The following is a 22,048-nucleotide window of genomic DNA, read 5'->3' as shown; positions in this document are numbered from 1 at the left end:
AAACAGAAATAAATAGAGTGAGAGAATGATAAATGTTGCTGTAATGTTCTAGACACCGAGAGAAAAACAGCGTCTGCCACTTACAGCGGCAACCCCTTTCATTCTCTGTTTAAGTCCCTCCATTACATTTTGGGTTTTGGTACATACCCTACATGTTAGCAAACCTACAGACAAGATACTGAACAGCTATTCTGAAATTATATCCCAGTTGTGCTGAATACTGGTGGATTTCATAGGTAAAAATGATAGTAATTGAGAAAGCAAAGTTGATATAAAATTTAATATATTGTGTAGATAAACCACCATCACTTGGCAGTTGAATAGAAAGACAAATCTGAACTCCTTTGGGCCCTCTGTCAGCAAGAAATCTTTGCAGCTATATTTTATTCTGAAAAATATCCCTTGAAACCTTTTTAATAATTCCAGCAGTTATAACAAATTATGTTAAATTACAGAGTAGGCCTAAAGCACAATCCTAGAAGCCTCAACATTCTGAATCCAGTTTAGGACATGAAAGTGTAGCTCTGGGAGAAAAAAAAAAAGTAGAGGATAAAGTATAGGAAATAAAATGTAGTAAGATAAAAAAGAAGCCTATGACTAGAAGGTAGTTCTTTCACATGCTCTAAGTAGTCCTCCTTCTTTTTTTTCATAGCTGCTAAAACCTTTTTGTATGTTTTTGCTGTGTAAGAGGAACTTTCTAATCATTAAATAATAAGTTTAGTGAAAATCAAAGTTCTGCCACCCCTTTTTCTGGAAAGTACTTCCTGGCTTTTCAGTATCGGTTTTATGATCAACATGTATAATAAACATGTACTTGCAATTTGAGAAAATCATTATTTTTGTTCTATTTAATGTTTATGATGGGTTTGGCAATTCCAGCACAGAAATCTCGTGCAGAAGTGCCCCCAATAACTGCACTGAAATGTAGGTTTACTAAACTTTGCTGCTGCTGTTGGCGAGAAAGCTGTTCTGTTGCAGTGTTATTTCCAGAGCTGTTCTGCAGTTCTACACCATTCTCAACTGACTGACCTTCATTTCAAACTCTGCATTCTGGGAATCACAAGTGCAAAACTCATACAGGCTTCATCCGTGCTCTACATTCCTTTCTTAATTTCTATTACTAATTTAAAATTAATCAACTGGGAGTAGGCCAGAGGAAAACTTAAGTGATGAATGAATGGATCTCTTTCTTGGTTTCCTTATCCTAAAATTTAAAAAAGCTGAAGGGAAAAGGTAGAGGAGGTTTACGAATAATTTTGTGTGTATTCTTGGAAATTTAAACAAATTACTATGTATTTATGCATTAGGTCTTTTAGATGTAATGAATAGTATAGAATCTTACCTTTCTTTAATTATATTCACCCATAAAGCAGTTTCAATCTGCATACTTTGAAAGGCTCTATAGAGATCAGTATTACCATTGTCTTCTGATTTGGTGAAACAAAGGCGTGGACTCGGGAAGGGAAGGGCCAGGAGCTGCACAACAATTCCATGGTTGAGCCAGCAGCTCATCCCAGTTTCCCAAGTCCCTTTTGGTGCCCCAGCAATTCTGTCCCGTCACTAACATTCAGTGTTGTGCATAACAAAAGGAGCTTTTTGTTCCAAATTAAATTGTTTGCAAGAAGGCAGGGGCATTTTATTGGGACAGCAGGACTTCAGATATGATGGATGAGTGCTGAAAGAGTCATGTTACCAGATGTTGATGGAAACTCTTCTGTCCTAGCAATAGGGATCAGACAATGTCAGAGTGCCTAGTTTAGAAGTCTGTGTCGTTTGCAAGGCGGGCATTTTTGAAACCAAGTCTCCAAAGTGCATGCATTCTTCTAATGCACCTTTAAAAGTAGATCAGAAAAAGAAAAAAATCAAAAGACCCCTGGTGTACTGACACAAGCAAGGGAGATATGTGATGGATTGTAATATTAAATATTTTCTGCTGTGCATGAGGATTTAAATGAGGGTTATGTTAGCGGACTGATAAATTGCCCAGCTCTTCAGCTTGCCTGGAGAAGTTGCTGGATAATGGTCATCCAAATTATAACAGAATATATAGCTAGCTGAGGTAGAACCAAGTAGTTTTTCATCTGAGTGCTATTCCGCCAACCCATAAAAAAACCTTCTAAGGCAAGAAAGCATCATTTAAAAACTTGTGTGTAGACTGTAAGATCTATTGGCCAGGCCCTGGTAAGGAGATGTGCTGATGGAGAGAGATTGCTCTTTAAGACAGATCTCAATGAGAAAGGTGTTAGGAGGAGAGGAGAATGGCTTTGCGTCATGCTGTGGACTTTAACAGATTGCTTTCCAACTGCCTAGCACAAGCAGAGCAATTGCTGGCATGTAGCATGTAGTGAAGATGGATATGTACCACGCTGCCTGGCAAGCACACAAGCAAATAATTGTATCAGCAAGCCAGAAACACAATTTCGATGTCTAAAGCAAGGAGGTAAACGAGGAAATAATTTTAGTTTTCATCTAGACTGACCTAAAAGATTAGTTCAGTAAATTTTCTCAATTTTCTATACCCTGTCTAGCTACAGGGTTTTTAGATATAAATTAAAGACTCAGAAATTCTTTTATTGAAATTACTGTATCAGAGAAAAATATTTGGGTTTGTATTCTTGCTTTCAATTCTGTTCACAGAATTGGGATCAGACCGACACATTTTTTTCCTGTCAAATATTTCCCTGATTTCTGGAATTAATACATAACTTCTAGAATTAATGCATAATAGATTCCTGCCTTTTGCATCTTTCAGATCAAGTGTGCATTTTAATACTAAAATCAGGGTGTGAGTTAATAAAGTGCAGTGGCGTCCAACTTAACTATTTCCTTGCCTTCTGTAGATACTTCTATTGAAAAATGTCAGGCATTAAAATAACATAAATCAGTGCTAATAAGCTTCACTGAGATATCTTTAATATACCCTTTAAGGTAATGTATAACATCATGAAGCCTAACATGGCAGAAAAATGTAGTTTGAAGTCTTGATGCTGCACTAACTCTACTTATTCAGAGTGTATGTGTGAAATGAATGTTAATATTGGAAATATGTTTGGTATTGGCATGTTTTACAATTCCTTCCTTGCAGCACACAAGAGAAAGCTCTATGGGCATTATTCAGCTTAGTCAGGAAAAAAAAAAAGTCTTATGAAATTTTAAAGTGATACATTTGGGGATGGTAGAGTAGTCTGGCAGCACATTAATCTTTACAAGGGTTATCTGTCCCTGGTGGAAAACGCGTGATAAGGTGCCATCCTTTTAAATCTCCTGGAACTGTATGGACAGGAAGGATGGTGAATGTTTAAACCACTGAGTTTTTGTAGAACTTTAATTCCTAAATATTGTGACAAAGGACTAACTTTAAATGGGTCTGTCCCTGGGTATTGCCAATTAGTTACCTTCAAATACGCAATTATGCTTGCAGCCAGAGACTCTGGCTAAGAAATCAAATATACTATCTGAAACAAACTGTAGGCATGACTTGCTTTAGCAATTAGGAAGGGTTATGTTGATGGTCCTGTATAAAAAAAGCTCTTTTTCTTAAAAAGTTACTGAAAAGTCCAGCAGAATTCCAAATGAAGTCATTGGAAGAGGACATGCATGTGGAGGTGCATAGCCCCCCTTTGACTTTGAAAAAGATATTTGCATATATTTAAAGTACACTGGGATGATCTGATGCCTCTCTTGACTTCACTGAGCATCTGTCTATGGAAGGCCAAGTCAGATATTTTCATTTCATCCTTTTAGAAAGCCAGTGGAAATAAGAGTTAAAAAAAAGCACACTGAGACTAAGATGTCTTTGAATGCCACCAATCTTATTAAATCAAATGTTTTTCTGAGTGTTACTCAGAAGAGTAACACTCTGAGTGTTAATTATACAGAAGGGATATAATTACATATTCCTGTCTGTCAACTCATGAAAAAACACAAGTGAACATCTTCTGTTCAGTAGTATAGGATGTTTACAAATGCTGTGTCAAGGCATGATTTACCTGTTTTTCAGACATCTAAAAGTTAGGTATCTCAGTCCAAGCTTGACATCACAGGTCCTGTGATAGTCAGTGGCAAAAGCAGGCATGTTGTGTTGCCGGTTTTGTGTGATGCTTAGTCCGAGATTATGTGAGAAGTGATGAATCACTCTCAGAAATCCCAGGTGCTCTGCACTGGCAGGAGACAGGGTTTGGAGTGAAGCTCGTAGGTGCTGATGGATTTTTAGGGACACTGCAGCCCACACCAGGTCCCAGACTGGCAGTTGGGAAGGATTTACTGCAGGGCGTAGCATTTGGAAAGAGTTAAGTGCTTTGAAGCAAAACAGGGTTTGATTATTCAGGGAGCAACAGCACCTGAAAAAATCTTGGTCTAGGGATATATTGTGCAATTTATGATAGCTAACGGCTTTGCAAACATTTCTGAACATTATTTTGCAGCTACAGCGTAAGATCTCCATCTATAATATGCAATTCTGACATCATTTGAGTAACTGTAAAGATACCCAGGCATAGGCTAATTTGGGCCTTGTAAGAGCTATTCTGGCTTCCCCTTTCGAAAACAAAACAGACAACAACAGAAAACAAGTAGCAGCTCTCTGGTCATGGCAATTTTCCCAGTATCATCTGTGAGTGGCAGCTCTACCATAGTGCTTGAGCAGCACTGCAGAGCGGGAGGTACTGACCTTCCCAAATAATTATGAGTTTTTACGGAAGGGAAAGATCAGGAAATGTGCCTATAGCAAGGCCAGTATAACATACAAAGCCGACATTGCTTTGTTTGGAAGTGGTGCCAAACTGCTGGTAAAACTTGTTTATTTTTCTACATAATGCTGTATCTATGTCTCTGTGTGTGTGATTCAGCAGTTGAACCTCTATAATCAAAATGTTTTAAAACATTATTATTTATTTAGCAGGTACAACCTTAAGTTTTTAACTTCTTTCTGGCCTGTTTGGGGTGGTGTTTTTTGAGGGTTTTGGTTTTTTCTTTTTTCTGTCAGCTTTTTTGCTTTAGCCCAGGTAATATATGGGTCAGTTGAGTTGAGTTCCTATATTTTCACGTGTTCTGCTTTATTCCTGTTGAGAGGAGAAGTAGGAAAATATACTCTATGCAGTCAATAATAAAAAGGTGCTATCAAAGCAAAGGAATGTACCCTCCTTTCTTCTTCTTGGATTAATCCTTTATGTCATGGTGAAGAAATTTTGAAGCAAAACTCTCTCTGGATCCTGTGTCATAGGCTTTCATAAACTGAAAACCTCTGAGGTAGAATGAGATGCTTAAAGAATGCTTGAAGAGTGACAGATTTTTAATGAATTATGAATGATCTTTTTTTTTTTTTTGGCTTGAACAGCTTAGTTGGTAGATGTTTTGTTGCGTGTCAGAAAGTTGCCTAACTTCTACTTAACAAAATAAATTATTGTTTAAGTCTTATAGGGTCAAAGTACAGGCAAAGGAGGAAAAAATGCCAGATAACCTTCTTCCAGCTGTTGTGAGGGATCTATTCTTGAGTGAGTCGGAGAATAAAGGTAATGAGACCAGGTTGAAAGGAACGACATGATGTCCAGTTAATATCAAGCAGACATTATAAATGAAGAATAAATAAGAAAGGAAAGAAAGAAAGAAAGAAAGAAAGAAAGAAAGAAAGAAAGAAAGAAAGAAAGAAAGAGAAAGAAAGAAGGAAAAAAGAAGGAAAGAAAGGAAGGAAAGAAAGGAAGGAAGGAAGGGAGGAAAAGTGAGGAAGGACACTGACGAATTCAGATAAGTAGTCTAAGACAAGAGAGCCCAGTTTGTACATTCATAGCAAGTTTGTTTTGCACGAATGGGTTTGGCAGAGAATTAATGCACCTCAGCCTATATGTGTAGAGAGCTACATACTGTGCTTCATACAGCTAATATGCTACCTGTGACCCTAATGACAGAGGACTAAAGAAGAGAGAAACACAGCAAATGAACGTGGGGATGCTCTGAATTAATAGAGTTCAGTGACCGGGGACAATTGTTCATATAATAGCAGTGCCAGGAGCTGTCAGCTAGGACTGGTTAGCAGAATAATGTTCTGGCATGAATCATAGTAGCAAATAGTAACAATCTATAATATTAATTGAAAGGTTGAGAAAATAACAGTGAGATGGAGAAGGAAATAGAGTCATAGGAGCTTGGGACCGTGTCTGCAGTTGGAGCTTTTGCACAGTGCGGGTATACAGAAAATGTTTTGGGTTTTAGTAATAAGCATTTTCTAAGTAGCTGCCAGATATAGATTTCCTTTAAAAAAAAATAAAATTAAAAAATCTGGCTTATGCATCATTTTCTAAGACTACAGAGCAGTACCAGAGTACAGAACCAGTGGCCTCCAGAAAGGAGCGCCTCTTGGAAAACTTCAAATATTTTTCAGCTTTTATAAAATGATTCAAGTTATTGTCCAGAGCGACACCTTGTATTGCCAACACTTTATTCAGCAATGCTGTGTGAAAGGTCGCGACATCTATCTTGTGCAGTAACTTCGAAAATAAAGTGACTCACAACTGCATATCTGACACACCCCAGTCTTTGGCCTTCTCTCTTTCCACTCCTATTGCCCTAGTTATCCTGCCAGACTGTCTGTAAATGTGTCTTGGAGACAGATTGCTGTTACACGTTGGCTCAGCTATTTTATCCTCATTTTCTTCAAACCTTTTTTGTCTCAGGATGGGTATATTTCACTCCTGAATGTTGCCAAATATAAGCCTTTGAGAAGTTGATAAAAGATCTGGGCTAGTTATGCACGAAGCTATTTATTTAATGCGACGTTTTTAGGCACTAAACCACAGACAAGTAAATAAGCATAAATCTATAAATTGCCCAGGCATCTTGGACAGGCAAGCCACTTACGTTTCTGATTCCCAAAGCAAAATTGATATTTATTAATCAACCTGCCTGCCTCTATAATAAGCTCCTGTAGCTCTCAGTGTGTGGCCTCATAAAATGTTTTGTAAAAATATGCTCCTCCCTAAGAGATTTAGACCAGCTGTTAAGCAAGCCAGCTGAACAGTTCTGCTCAGTTGCAGTCTAATTAGAGTTATGCACATTACTGAATTTTTGCTTTTCAAATCTTGTAGATACAATGCTTCAGTTCACATTAAAAATGTGATATAGAATCTGTGTTGCCTCTCCAGAAACGTTCTCTCATATGTGTGGATTAACATTTGGATTTTCAAAAATACTAATGTAAATCATCACACAGATGTGGAAAATTATTTAACCACAGAAAATGTGTGGGTGCTCGTAGGAAAAACGGTGTCATTCAGATTATTTAATATCATGGGCTGTGCTCACAGCTGAGCAAAGGATGAATTGCTCGTTCTGGCATAGCTTCTTCTCTTCCTGTAGGATAAATTACATCAGAGTTAAGTCCCAGAATCGGTATTTATTTATAAATTAATTCAGGGCTCTTATGGTTGTCGATTTTTATTTTCATTGACCTGTGGTACACTTCTAAAGTACTTTCACATGTATTGAGGAGGCTAATTAAGTGAAAGATATTACTTTTTGTAGCTTTCTAAAGTATTTAAAGCTTTCTGCTTTTGAAAGAAATGTGGTTGGATGAATCAAATGTGTGCATTTGCAGTCTATATTTTGACCTTTCTTCCCAAATGAGGAATGATTGTAGATTATTTGTCTGGTGATGACAATAGCTAGACATTTTTTAAATGCCTACACCATTTAGGCAAACTTTAGTTTTTTACCATTGTATCCAATAGGATCTGGAACATGGAACTAATCAGGCTCCCTGTTCCAAGTGAATACGCAATCTTTTATAAATTCTTGTATAGTGCCTAAAACTCTGAAATACACTTAAGCAGAAGAACAGAAGCTCTGCCAGAGTCAACTGAGAGAGAAAAAATGTCATTCATTCGGCAAAACTCCCATTCAAATCAGTGGAAGAAGAGAATTTAACTCATGGGAATTATAAAGGGGTTTGGTTTTTCGTTTGTTTGAATTGAAACATCCTACAGATCATCCTAAATAGAACTATATCCATCCTATGTATAACTCTGTCTATTTCTTTAAATTATTACTGGGAAAATTGTGGTGGATAATATCAATCAAGTACAAATTTTACAATAGCAGAAGCCGCATTAGGTGCATATTCAATTTAAAATCATGTTTTATACTATGGTGGTGTTTTAGAGTCATATTTTAATTATAATCTTGATTTTAAAACCTGACCAAGAAGGACACAAAATTAAAACAGTTCTTAAAAATGATATTCAATAACATTTTAAGACTCTATTTGTTGCTCTGGCTAGGGTTTATCAATGCACTTAAAGCAAACCGTCCAGATGTTTAAATGTTACTGAGATTACAACAGTATATCAGCTTTAACAGCCTCCCTCACACTATGCATAGGAAAGCACTGGGGGAAATTACCTCACTTTCTGAAGGCCAGAACTTTGCGAGGGGTTTGTAATTCACTTTGTTATCTTGCTTTCAAAGGCTGTACGGCTTCGTGTAATTTTCGACCAGTTTCAGCTTAAGCAATTTTGTTTACATATATTTCAAGCATTGCTTGAAATTGCCTTTTTTTTTTTTCCCAGTCTCTTGAATTTGCATTTGTTATGCAGTCTGCCTTGCCACGACGCCACGTTCAGCGCTTCTGTAACTAAAAATGCAGGTCTTTCTCAGCAAGGCACATTGCACATACCTAAACGTGCAGCTGTGGAGGCTGAAACCTAGGCTATGTGCCCTCTCCTAGAAACAGCTGAAATCGTGACTTGCAAAGTACTGCCTGGTATTCCGCATCTCTTTGCATGGCCGAAGAAACATGAGATTTAACATGTAGTATTTATCCACGATATATTACTTAGGGTGTGCATTGAGCACGCAATCAAAGCCAAAGGATTAGTGTGTTCATACACTTGTTCCGATGGAAATCCCATAGGTAGGAGTAGCCACATTTTGCTACTGAGTTGTTGCCTTGAGTTAATGCATTCATATAACACATTTGTGTTGTCACGTCGCGTCCTGAGCTTTCCCGGTGATTTATTGTTCATAATAGATGAGATAATCAAAAGGTATATTGCTTTAGTCCTCTTCAGACAGAGACCACCTGAGACTGGAAGATTATGCTGTCTGCTTATCTCGTCTTTAAATCGCAACAAATTACCAATACATTTGTGTAATGCATTTGCAATCTGCCATCTTTCTGTTGTCTTCCCACAGCATTACTGTAGGCAGAGTATCTTCTCAGGTAAGTATTGTTTAATCCGTTATTTTTAAGGAACTACAAAAGCATAAATGCCTATTATGTGCTTGAGAGGCTTGAAAGCAAGAAACGGACATGTCAGAGGGCATTTTAACAAAATAGTTTTGGCAGTGGGATGTGCTTAGCTGATTAAAATAATGACTGTGGGAGTGTTAGGCAGGTTAGCGCGAGGTAGATAAGCAACCGGAAGCACTCCCCTTATTATCCACTGCATGTGGGGCTTGCTGTAAGATGGATCCGTTCTGGATCAGAGCTAGGGCTCACCGTAACCCAGACCAACGGCTATCATTAATTACAAGACTGGTAACTGGCTCTAACTGACGACCAGCAGGATCTGGCACTCCTTAGAAGCCTGGGCCCTTTTATCACTTTTTACCTTCACTGAACCTTTCAAGACTTTGAATGGCAAAGAGGAGGGAAGTGGAGAGAACAGATTGTTTCTCTTAAGATCAGAGTTCCCCTCCAATGCTGGGAATGGGATTTTGGCACATTGCTCATTATTTAATTCTCTTGGCTGGAAGCAAGAAGCGTTTTAGAGCTTTTGGTTCAGTTTGCTATCTAGCTGGCTCCCCTAGAGCCATATAACAAATAAATAAAGTCCTTGGAGATGCTTGTTCTGGTGCATCACTGTGTGGAGGGCAAAAATGACTTGTGAAAATCTGGGTATATTAAATCTTTTCTGTATTTATCTGTGGGGAGTGGCAGAGAAACAATCCTTCATTCAATTTTCATTCTGCTTCTGGGAGGTCTAGGCATGAAATAGGGTCCTTACCAGTACGCGAGAAAAATAAGCAGCAGCTAATTGCTTGCTTTTGCGGCACTTTGTCTTCTTATGATGCTTTTCTAGAAGTTCAGATAACCTTATTCTAGCATCTTCTTGGCATCTGGGAGACAGGCGAGAAGAAAACCAATGTGCCTGGCTTGGCAAATATCAATTTGCAGAAAGGTGTGGGAGAATCTTTTAGGCCGCTAGATGTATGAATCAAAAGAAAGTATTTCCAGTGAGATGTGCAGAACAGAAATTTTAAAAATATCTGTTGACTGGGATCCCAAGGGAAAGTTAAATGTAAATGTAATTTAGACAGTAGTATTGACAGCGCTGGAGAAGGCTGAAATGTTCTGATTTTTGATGAAAAAGAAAAGATAAATATTTTGACAATTTCAAGGAACACTTTCTCAATTTTCTACCGGTTAGAGAGCTCAAAAAGTTTCTGTTTTCTTGAAACACTCACATTAAAATTAAAAACTTCAAAGTGTTTGAAAAGATGCTATTTTTTATTGTTGTCCCAAAAAGCTATAACAATTTTTCTGGATTTTTTTTTTGATCAGCTCTAGTCCGTCTGTTATCAAAGTATATCCCACTAGCCATATGCTGCCTCAACTCTTCCTCTGGTTTTCAAAGTGCCAAAATCCTCTGCAATGAAAAATTTCCCTCTACAACTGTGTTTCTCGTGCTTGTCCTAAGGAATGAGAGTAAAATGGATGGGGGTTGCACTTGAATGGTATTGTTGAAAACATGGTGTGATAAATGTTCTCTTATCCTTTGTTAGCATATAATTAATTAATTAATTAATTGAAATATGTTTTAAATACGTAAACCAACATTATATATTATATTTTAATATTTGCTATATGTTTTTCTTCTTCTGAAGATCTTCTCATAAGTGTAAGAAGAATAACTTCTTGTCCTTGACCTCATATTCCTTTACAGTTCTTTTCTCTTTCCGGTCAAAATGGATATAACAGCATCCTTTATTACTGTTATTGCTAAAATGGACCTTTTCATGTGTCACATTACAATGAAGCATTTGTGTAATCAGTTTTGTTACGGACTCGCACAAACCATTCAGCAGATTTCTGTAAGGTTCTGTATCCACCAGTGTGGGGGTAGATGCTCTCTTTTTCTATAATGCTTTCTATCACATTACTTCACATTTGTTAATACTTTTATCTTTAGACCGTCCCAGTGCGGTAGAGCATTATTCTTTTCATTTTAAGAGCGAGCAGCTGGCTTGCAAAGAATAATTAAGCTCGCACAGAAGAATTGTAGCAGAATTAAGGGAGGAAGCCTGATGCCTGGTCTGCTGTGGTTTGGGCTGTCCTCTCTCTCCTTTGCTCGAGCAACAGAAATTTGGTGAGTGAGTTCCAGAAACACGGAGACCTTTTCCTTGTAGCAAGCAAGCTTGCAGCCAGTCCTGGATAAAGACTTGTTTTTGTTTACCCATCATACTTAGTAGTAGACCATCTTATATTTGGAGGTACTAAGTAGAACCTTTTCCTCCATATTTATTCTCTTTTGCATTTTAGCAAAAATGCATTGCTTTTTTAAACCTGTGTTCAGCACCTGAAGCGTTCAGCACCTGAAGCGTTCAGCAATGTTGTTCTTAATGATTCGCCTCTGAAATTGCTTAACTTCTCAACTGATATTGAACTGTGGGCCCTCTCTCCATGAGCTGTGAGGATCACAGCCAGGAAAGCCAAGGGCCGGGGTGAAGAGCAAGAGCTGAAATGAAAAGCGGCAGTAGTCGTTACCTGTCATATTTGTTTGTTCTCCACATGTGGGTTATGTTATTAACAAGCATTAAAATGTCAGGTGGGAGTCCCTGAAGGGGGTGACAGGGGCTGCTCGTGTGGGAGATCGCCCAGCCAAGAGCAGAATATGGCTGGAGAGTGTCACAGCTGGGAGCAGGGAGCTGCTGCTTTGGCAGAGGCTTGGAAGGGTGACCAAAGGCAGCCCAGGCTCTGAGATGACCAAGAGGAGCGTGTGGGCTGCGGGGACTCTGCCGCTGCTCAGAAATGTGCTGGGTGGGCTCAACCCGTGCGGGTAACTGTGTGCCTGCCTGGAAGGAGGTGGTGGCATGAGGTTCGTTTATAGCTATCCTGGTTGATCTCATCACTTGTAATTCTTTGATGTTTCGTAGTTCATTGAAACTTGGCTTCTTGTGCACGAGCGTTGTCTGGAGAGCCTGGGTAAGGACAAGGGCTAGGCACGTTCACCTCAAACTGTTAAAAGACACTGGGTCAGAAGAGTCCATGTGTTTCACTGACACAGTGGCTATAACTTGTGGTGATTCTGCTCAAGCTGACTTTTTAATTTTGCTCTTGGGGCTGATAAGGCAAAAGTGAGATTTAAGGAAGCCTTTGAAAACGAAAGCAGCTTGTAATTAGACAGGAATAAAACAATGTTTATGATAGGATGATATATAGTCCCATGCTTGTGCCTGCAACTGTTTTTTGGGGTTCTTTTGTGGCTAGCAGTGAGATAAACAGCTCATTAAAGGCTACCTCACTTGCTGTTGCTAGAAAAAGATTGTATGGAATGGATATATCTCAGTGGTCCTTGTGGGTAGGTAAATGGATGCTGCCAGCCCTTCTCGCCTGCTCTGGACAGACAGAAAGCTGTGACTGGCACAGGACTCAGTTATGGAGAGTGCATGCCGCCTCTGCGTGGCGTTGGCCAAGGCAAACCCTGTAGCCACCTGCTGGGAGAGAGGAGATGTGGGGCTCCCAGACGGCATGCACATTCTCTGATTCCCTTTATGGCTGTTACCAAGTCAATTTTTGTGCCTTACTTCATCCCTTTCTGAAAGAGATAATATTCCGCCATCACACAGAATTATTTGTAATTGCAAAGAAAAAAAAGGAACTTTAAATACTACAGGCAGGATGGGAGGCATATACGCAGTGCACATACACGTCAGTGCTTTCGCACTGGATTCAGTTCTGTTCAGGATTATATTTGGCAAGTCCCTTGCAAAATGCACTGGTGACACACATAAGCACTGCTTGCAATGTGTGGTTCCTTCTTTCTTTTTCCTTCCCCAAGGATAAATTTTGTAGTTTATATTATTTCCTGTGGGAGTACTTGCCATGCAAATACATAACTGTACGACATACACTGTGCTTTGATTTGATACAAGAATCTGAGCAGCAAAATGGCACATCTGAGGATTTTATACACCAGTTTCGTTGCGATTTCTTAACATAGCAGGAAGAAACTTAAAAATTTCTATCAGAAAGGTGAAGCAGGAAGCAATTTGTGCTGAACTAGGGACAAAGACAAGAATAAAGTGGCATTTTTCAAGTTTTTATTTATTTTTAAGGCTGCTAATGGTTGTTATATTACTTGTGTGACTCACTAAAGTTTCCTATGCACCAGCAGAAACTAGACTGGAAAATCAATTTCTAAGATCAAAATTAAGTACCATAATTAGGTTTGTCTCCGTTCCAAGGCTTAACAAATAAAAGAGGAAAAAGAACTGCCTAAATTTAAAACATTGTCTCTCATGCTGTTATATTGTAAAGTGCTAGAACACATCCCTGTGTGCAGGGATGTGCTGAGTCTCAGGGTTTAGCATAGGACATATTTAATTTCCATTTCTTGTGCTTCCACAGTTAAAGCTCTATTTCATGAAGTTATGTAGCACAACACCTCATCCTTTCTTCTCTTGACCTGTTGCACCACATGTAGCAGGTTGAGTGCCATCTACCACATCAAATAATAGAAGAGTAGAAAAATAGCAGTGATAATTGCACGGCAGAAGGCAGGTACAGAATTTCTGGGGCCTCACACTTAAATGAAATCTACAGGAGGAAATGCTTACATTTTATTTCTTTACTGCTCTGAAGTCCTGTGACATTGTGTATGACATTCTTCATGCCCTCTGCGAGAAGACAGTTCTGCCATACATCAGAAAAGGTGACAGAGGAGATGTCTGCATGCAGTATCTTGTGTTTTAAGGGGAAATTAGACCTGAGGCAAACTTGTAATGTCACAGCTGGGTTTCTGAAAGCATAAATTCTAAAGAGAAAAGATTTGGCACAAGAAATATTAAGGGAATAGAAAATTTAAATTGGAAGAGAAAAGCATGAACCTCTGCCATCCTTAATACACAGCATTTTGTTTTCACTTCTTTTTTAGATTTTTATCCCATATTCCATCATCTTGTGCTTCTTTTTTTTTTTTTTTTTTTCTTTTCTGCAACATTTCTTTGTCATGATGTATGACTGTTCTCAGAATCACTGTGCTCTATTCCAGCCGTTGACTTAAATGCTCCAAGAAAGCATTTAGCTTTTAAGCAACCCAGGTTTCCTCGTCTTTAAGGTTCAGGACTAAGTGATAGAATTTTAAAATTTCTATCATAAAAAAAATTTCTGCTATGAAACATCATAACTGGTAGAAAATATCATAAGTAGAAACTTACATACTCGGCACTGGTGAGGCCTCACCTCAAATACTATGTTTAGTTTTGAGCCCCTCGCTACAAGAAAGACACTGAGGTGCTGGAGCGTGTCCAGAGAAGGGCAACGGAGCTGGTGAGGGGTCTGGAGCACGAGTCTGGTGAGGGGCGGCTGAGGGAGCTGGGGGTGTTCAGCCTGGAGAAGAGGAGGCTGAGGGGAGACCTTCTCACTCTCTACAACTACCCGAAAGGAGGGGGTAGCCAGGGGGATGTCGGTCTCTTCTCTGAAGTAACAGGCGATGGGACAAGAGGAAACGACCTCAAGTTACGCCAGGGGAAGCTTAGTTTGGGTATTAGGAAAACTTTCTTCACTGTAAGGGTTATCAAGCATTGGAACAGGCTGCCCAGGGAACTGCTTGGCTCACCATCCCTGGAAGTATTTAAAAGATGTGTAGATGTGGTGCTGAGGGACATGGTTTAGTGGTGGTTTTGGCAGTGTTAGGTTAATGGTTGAACTTGATGGTCTTAAACATCTTTTCCAACCTAGATGATTCTGTGATTCTGTTCTATGATAATCTTTTGTCTGTATTGTTACTGCGACAGAATGGGTTCTGCCCTGGCCAAAGGAGAAGTCGGAATAGGTTTTGGTGGTGCTGACTTGGGTAACTAGCCCTTTTGTAAGAGTGGCCATGGGCCTGTTGCAATAGGAGGAGGAATATTTGTCCATTTGCCTCTGTTTACAGCAAAGAATGAAAAATCAGGTCCTTACAAAACCTTGGGACTTCCATCTACTTCAACTCCTGTAAGATCTGAATGCCTAAAATTTATATCTTCTGGATGGAATAGCAGAAATTAAGGTTCCTGTCTTTCCTAGTATTCTGGTCATTAAATAACTTGTCTTGGCATCATGTAACCGTGTAAGATAATTAGTTGTGTTGAGGACGGGAAATGATTGCTTGTACAGTCAGCCAAATCAATATCTGTTGTTGCCTGGTACTGAAAAAAAAGAAAGCTAGCTACCTTAGTTTCACATCATCAGCTCTGTTCCTGTATCCACAGCTGTGCCAAGTGTTAACATATAAACCTTGAAGCGAGGTGCTGGTCTTAAATCTTTGGTATTTCGTTTTTAACTTGTTCCATCTCCTGTCCATTTCACTGGAGCCGGAGTTCTGCAAACCCTGAATGACTAATCTATTCGTCTGTCCTCCTATTCGTACAAGAAAGGCATTATTTATGACTGATCTGTATTTGTATTTTAAATGGCCCCTGTCATCACATTTTATGACTACTGTGTGTATATATTCAGATAGAGGTAGGAGAGAAACAGAATCTACAGCTAACATCTATCTTCACCACAGGTGTGTGAGGGGGAGGCTGACACCCCACGTGTGCGCTGTGAGAAGTTATCCCTTAACAGGAGAAGATTAATGCCCTGTCTAAAGCTAAGCTGCGCTCCTTCCCATGTGCTGCTTAAGTAAAACAGCAATGTTAAAATTGAAAGAGGAGGCTGACCGTCAGAAATACGGGTGATACTCGGTGCGTACAAACAGTTGGCAAGGTGTTTGAAGCGACCATCTGTTTCGGTACTGAGCATCAATTGCCATTGCTTGCAATGTTGGGGAGCCGTGTCATAAAAAGAATAGGATTCAACACCGTAGTTGCTTTATGCTTATACCCATGTGTCCACTTGTGGTAAGACCAATTCTTCTCACAGAGGCATGAGAATGCAATTTAATGTATAGTATAGAAGTGGTTTGGTTTACTGAAGTCCATCCACTCATTCGCAGCAAGAAGCCCACTGTAAAATTTGCTCTTAACTGATTATCTCCTGTCTGTGATAATATTCCTGCTCAATTGCATGCATCTCTCTGCCCTTGTAATGTAGCACTTCAGTGAGCAAGCTAAAGTACATATTACTCCGGTGAGCAGACAGCAGCTGGGAGCTCCAATTCTTCTAAAGCAGCTCGGCTTGTAGCACTTCTGTAAAATGCAGGCTTCGTTATGGTTACAGTAAAATATTAATAATCATAAAATCCCGAGGTAGCAGTACAGACCTAATAAACCTGCTATTGACAATGTATGGCAGACTACTGCATGATGGAGCTGTAAGAACACGGCTTGTAGTCTGGCCATTGCTATATTCTAGGGTTTGGATAGATCTGCAAAAGCAGGCGAATAGTTAAAATACGTTTCTGATTAGAATCAGAATTAAGTATTTGGTGAGATTTATTCTTCCTGATCTAACATTTTCAGTGGGTGGAGAAAATTACCTCCCTATTGCTTTGTCATTATTCCTTAAATGAACAATGTAGACTATTTTTTTTCCTTTAAGTGGGATGAATTGTGTCTTTTTATTACTCCCTATTTTTCCCGAATAAATAGTTCAGTAAAGCTGCTAATGTTGATGATAGAAGTCATAAAAAGGAGGTTTTATTGTTTAATGACTGTTTCCTTCGATTTTTTCAGCAGCTGAATATACATAAGACTATATAAATAGTTGCTTGAGAGAATGTACCCTTTTTTGGTTGTAGTGCAATGATTTCAAATTATGCTTATTCTCTTCATAAGAGCATGGGAGCAGAGTAGGAGAGGTATTCTACTGCTTAGGCATATAACACGTACGATTATTTTTTTTTTCTGTTCTTTTAACTTTAACATTTATGGTGTTGGCTAAGCTGTGTCATGATGTTGCTTCTCCTTTTCTGCACTTTTTTCCCCCCATCCATGTTTCGCTACAGTGATATCCCAGCTAGAAATAAGATCTCTTGTTTCTTCCTAAATTTTTCAGGCCATCTTTCTTCCTTCTCCTCCCTTCCCTCCATTATAGGGCACTCTGTCATCCCGCAAATGTGGAGAGTGGTACGAGTCTGCTACGAGGCGTAGTAAAGGTTTTTGCTCCTTGGAGAATCCACCTTGCCATCTGCTCAGAGTTCAGAGAGTTGGAGTGATGCTATGGACAGATAGCTCTTCTATATCAATCTTACTCCAGATGAGACACGATTTGACTCTTTCTTGTGGTTTTATAACTTTCTAACTGCCAGGATTAACCCAATGTCTGAATTGGAAATAATTAGAAACTGCTCTTTTCCCAGAAATATTACCAAATATTTTGTTAGAACGTTTTAGATGTTAAGCAAAAATCAAACATATACCTCGGAGTTTCCTTGACAAAAAAGTCACTGTCTAAGAATTTCAATTTAGTTAACGAACTTACCATTTTAAAATGTATTGAAGGAATTCTTTGAACTCTGTAATCTTAACAGAATTCAGCAGTATATGCCCTCAGGCTCAAAGCTTGGGCAATGCCATCGAGCTCCAGTAGCTTGGATGGTCTGTGTAAGTTGTAAGTGGGAGTGGAATATTTTCCCTTTTGAATTCATGCACCCTGGAGAAAATAGTTTTAGCCATTCTTTGGAAATCCTGGGGCAGAAGAAGTGTTTCCTTGGCCCCAAGAGCCCTACACTGGATTGCTATGACTGTATTTCCTTTGCCGTGCATCTGTTAATTTTGATTTGCTCTTTACCACAGAATAGCAGAGCAGAAATTCCTCTTGCGTGTGTGCATCCCAAATGCGATCCTGCACAAGGGACAGCAGCGGTTATCCTGCATGTTGGTATCTCCACAACTGTGGGTGGGAGGGCAAGGAGCAGGATTTGTCTTATAATGCAAATTACTATCAAATAGCTATAAACCCTGTAAGTTTACAGCTTTGATACTGCCTCTGGCTGGGAGGAACATCTGGTTAGTCGTATGTCTGGAGCCAAAAGGGTATGTTTCTGCTTATTGTTTAGAGATTATAACTGAAGAGAGGTGCGGGGGTTAAAGCTGAAGTATGTGACAAAAGGAAAATAGTACATTGCTGTTTCACTGCAAAAACAGGCATTCATAAGCACTTCTCAACTCCTAATGTAAAATAACTTGCAATTAAAGGAAGAGGAAAAAGCAAGCTTAGGTAGGGCAGAAGTTAAAGATTAATGTGGGGAAAAAAAAAAAAAGTCAGTTTTCTACCGGAACAATTATCAAAGAAAAACAGAAGTCCTTGGGTGAGTCTTAAATCCTTTAGCAAAGCGTGTATGACATCAGCAAGCGAACTGAGCCGCTATGATGTCTTTCTGCTGCAAACTGAAACTAGGTAACAAAAATATCTCTGAATAGATCCCAGCCCCCTAGATCAAAGTAAAATCCATTTCCCTTTCATATCTTAATTGCCCTGAAACATGTAAAGCACCTGTTCCTTCACCTTAACAGTTAATATACGTTTCTATTTTTGGCACTTCCGTACCCCTTTCCTTTCCTGCAGTGCCGTGTATCTCCCATTTGAACTGCTGCTGCTTCTGTTGCATGCCGGCAAATCCCAGAGAACCAAGGAGTTAAATTTCAGCACAGGAGAAGAGGAGGTGAGCTGTCTGCTACAGTAGTTTACTGCAGCTTCCTTTCGTACTGACACATATGTAGTTGTGGTGACAGTGCTAAAGAACTGCAGACAGGCACTTAGCAGACGGGATGTGAGCTGGATGCAAAGCTGCCTCACCCTGGACTTCCTGCTGGCAGTATGTAAATACACCTGCAGACTGGCCACACTGGGTTGTTGGTTGTCTTTTTTTTTTTTTTTTTTTTTTCTTTTTTTCCAGAAGGCAGCATGAGAGGACCTGACAAAGCCACAGCATAGTTGAGAGACCTTAACCAGCATTAGATTTCTATCATCTCAGTTGTGGGGGAAGTTTTTTTGGTTGCCTTTTTCTTTTTTTTTTTTTTTTTTGGTGGGTGTGTGTGCTGCACATCCAGACTGAAATCTTCATCACTACAATGTTTGCCTCTATCTGGTATGCCAAGAAGCTGGGACGCAGGTTTGTGCATAACGCCAGGAAAGCAAAATCAGAGAAGGTATGTTCCTAGTGGGAATAGAAAGCCTTATGTCTCATGCAAGCTGCCTGCTGGCGTCCTGTTGTGTGTCTGGTTAGCTTTTTGTAATACCCTGAAAAACGACCCATTGCTATTCATGATTTCATGCAAGAATCCTTGAATACTTTGCATATTAGTTATTAAATACCGGGGAGAAGATCCTTTCAAAAGTCTTTATGCCCTCTTTTCTTTATTTTTTTTTTTTTTTTTTGCAAGATAAACAGCTGTGCATCTGGTATGTTGTGTGTTAAGGGAGCACTCCAGTGAACTTGTTGCTGTGCTGCATTATTTTTACTAGTACAATATTAGGCTCTTAAACAACGGTTGATTGTTTGCTGCTTGTATATTTTTTCTAGTGTGGGACCAACAAGAATGTAATAACATGTTAAGCATTTATAATGTTTGGGGATTTTCTTTCATGTTACTTGTTGAAACTGTGCTGCAGCATGGATCCCTTTTATTTAAAAAGATATAGGGATGTAAAAATGGTCAGTACTATCTTTCAGTATTTTTCTTCTCGTAACATTTAACTATGTTTAACCAGCTGTTTTCTGGAAGTCCTCGTAGGTAAGATTCTTCTGCCTTCTTTCTCTATGAGCAAAACTTCAATTGTTTTGGTATTTGCAGTAATGATAATTGGGGGATATCGAGGCGATTGCCTTTTGTTCTGAATATGCAAGCATTTAGTTAGTAGACCTGCATTCCGGTTTTGTTTAAATTAACATACAAACCGTTTTCAAAATGGGACTAATTCCTCTTTTATAAACTCGGCATTAGATTGGGGGGAAAAAAAACTTCAATGTAATGCTATAAAGTTACCTCATTAGTCTGATAATGACAGCTTCCTCTTTTCCTTGCTCTCTTTGATGTAGTCAAAGAATTTATAAATGGGTTGCTTTATTATTTGTTTGATATATCTTATGCTATCTAATAGAGCCACCAATCCACTAAGTAATTATCCATTGCCTGAATTCCTCTGTAACTGGAAAAGCTCTTCACCTGGACTAAATTATTAGTAAAAATACATTCTATTTATGGTTGAGGAGGGGAGAATGGGCATAAATTTGCTATTTCTGCAAAATATTCCCAGTGGTTAAAAAAGTGCGATGTGGTAATTTTGAAATTTAAACATCCAAGCCATTGGGAAGTTATCCAAGTAATAGTGACTTATACATTTCACACCGTATGCATAATGGAAAATAGAAATGCCGATCGCTATACATGGGACTGTCAAACTTTCTTTGTCGTTAATCATATTTCAACACAGAGGGCATCATATAAACTCTCCTGCTGGTTTTGTGTTGCTATGGGAGGAAAAAAAAGTTGCAGACTGGATCTTCGTTCGTCCTGAGGGGCTCCCTCCAGAGGAGCCTTTGCTTTCAGACTTCCTCCGAGGTGACAGAGGCAGGGCGAGCGGACACATTCCCCTCCTGACACAGCGGGGCTCACTCAGGAGCTTTAAAGCCAGATTTAGTGCGGGTTGTTTAAAACGTGTGTGTGTATAGATTATTCCAATAACCCTGCAAAAATTCATAAAAAGTGCCAGAGTATTCACTAAGAAAATATATTCTTCTCTGCAGAGTCTCGTAACACAGACTAAAAGAATGCTTTAAAATTTTTAGCTCTCTTTCTTTTCCTCTGAAGGTATTTGCAAATATTTCTGTATGAACCTATTATATTAATACTTATTCAGCTGTATCTGACTTTCAAAATAATCGAGACAACTCAGGTCAGTGCTATTCAAGCCATACCTCATAATTTTTAAAGAAAAGCTTTTTTCCAACATTTTTTGAGCATGCTGTTAGCGTATTTGCAGGAGAATTTTATTTTTTCCAGAAGACAGTTAAGTATGCAAGAAAACATCTTGTAAGATGTTTACTTATTGTCTTTTATCAAAATTAAAATGTATTTCTTTTAGCTTTATTCCACAGGCAGGGTTCACTTTTAATTATTTATTTTTTCTTTTTCTTCCCCCATAAATCAATGGAGTGCTCCAGCAAAGGCACAAAATCCCGTTCCTAGCAGGGTGCTATTTCAGTAAGTGCTATTGATGATTGGAAGCTGATCAACACTGACATCTTCAGTACAATATCTTGGTAACAGGAGAACACAGATATGAAAAGAGGTCTATCAAAAAGTAAATTAAAATAGCATTTAACTGCATGGCTTTTTTTGGTTTTGTCTTTTTTTTTTTTTGTATAATGGTTGAATAATCAAATTATTATGCAGTTTTGCCTTACATATTTTTTTTCCTGGAAGAATAATTAGCTTTTTCTCTGTGTGCATGATTTGAATTAAACATTGTTTTCTTAATGCGCTTTTGGAGGTAATAACATACAGCAATAATTTCTAATAGCCTATGTGTGCAAAAAGAGTTTCTTGCAGTTAAAATGTGAATAGCGGGGATCAGGAGAGTATGGTTCCATAACAGATTTTTCTATTATGCTTAGCTTCTTTGGACAAGTACAAGTCAAGAATTTTTTTAAGGAGTATTTCTAAGAAACAGAAATTTTGTATGAGTCTATTTGTTTTCTTAGGACCAGGAAGAAAATTGTTGGGGGGGGAACATGGCAGAAGGGGTTTATAGCATGGACTTGTACGCACACACACATATGCACAAGCTGACAGAACAGTTCGTTAAATCGTGAGAACTTTGGGCCTGAAGTATGCAGAGAGATGACCTGAAGTTGGATCTCCCAGGTGACTATTTAGGGCAGCAGAGTTCCCGAGGTGCAAAGGA

At 38.9% G+C, this 22,048-nt stretch overlaps 1 protein-coding gene across 18 annotated transcripts in view; it reads left to right on the top strand.

Moving 5' to 3' along the window:
* DLG2 (discs large MAGUK scaffold protein 2) overlaps window positions 1-22,048 on the top strand; it is a 1,060,606-nt gene that overhangs the window by 509,090 nt on the left and 529,468 nt on the right. Inside the window, exon 1 of one of the 18 annotated variants that reach the window (XM_063326033.1) lies at window positions 19,153-19,290. The exons of 16 other annotated variants lie outside the window; for them this stretch is intronic. In XM_063326033.1, the coding sequence (XP_063182103.1) occupies window positions 19,213-19,290 (78 nt within the window). In that variant the 5' untranslated portion in view covers window positions 19,153-19,212. Of the gene's footprint in view, window positions 1-19,152; window positions 19,291-22,048 lie in introns of those variants that run through there. One more of the 18 variants, XM_063326050.1, reaches the window with a different exon arrangement.

This window comes from Chroicocephalus ridibundus, chromosome 1 (assembly GCF_963924245.1).
Source record: "Chroicocephalus ridibundus chromosome 1, bChrRid1.1, whole genome shotgun sequence".
In the NCBI taxonomy this organism is placed as follows: Eukaryota; Metazoa; Chordata; class Aves; order Charadriiformes; family Laridae; genus Chroicocephalus; species Chroicocephalus ridibundus.
The sequence above is the reverse complement of the archived record's forward strand: the minus strand, read 5'-3'. Positions and strand labels throughout refer to the sequence as shown.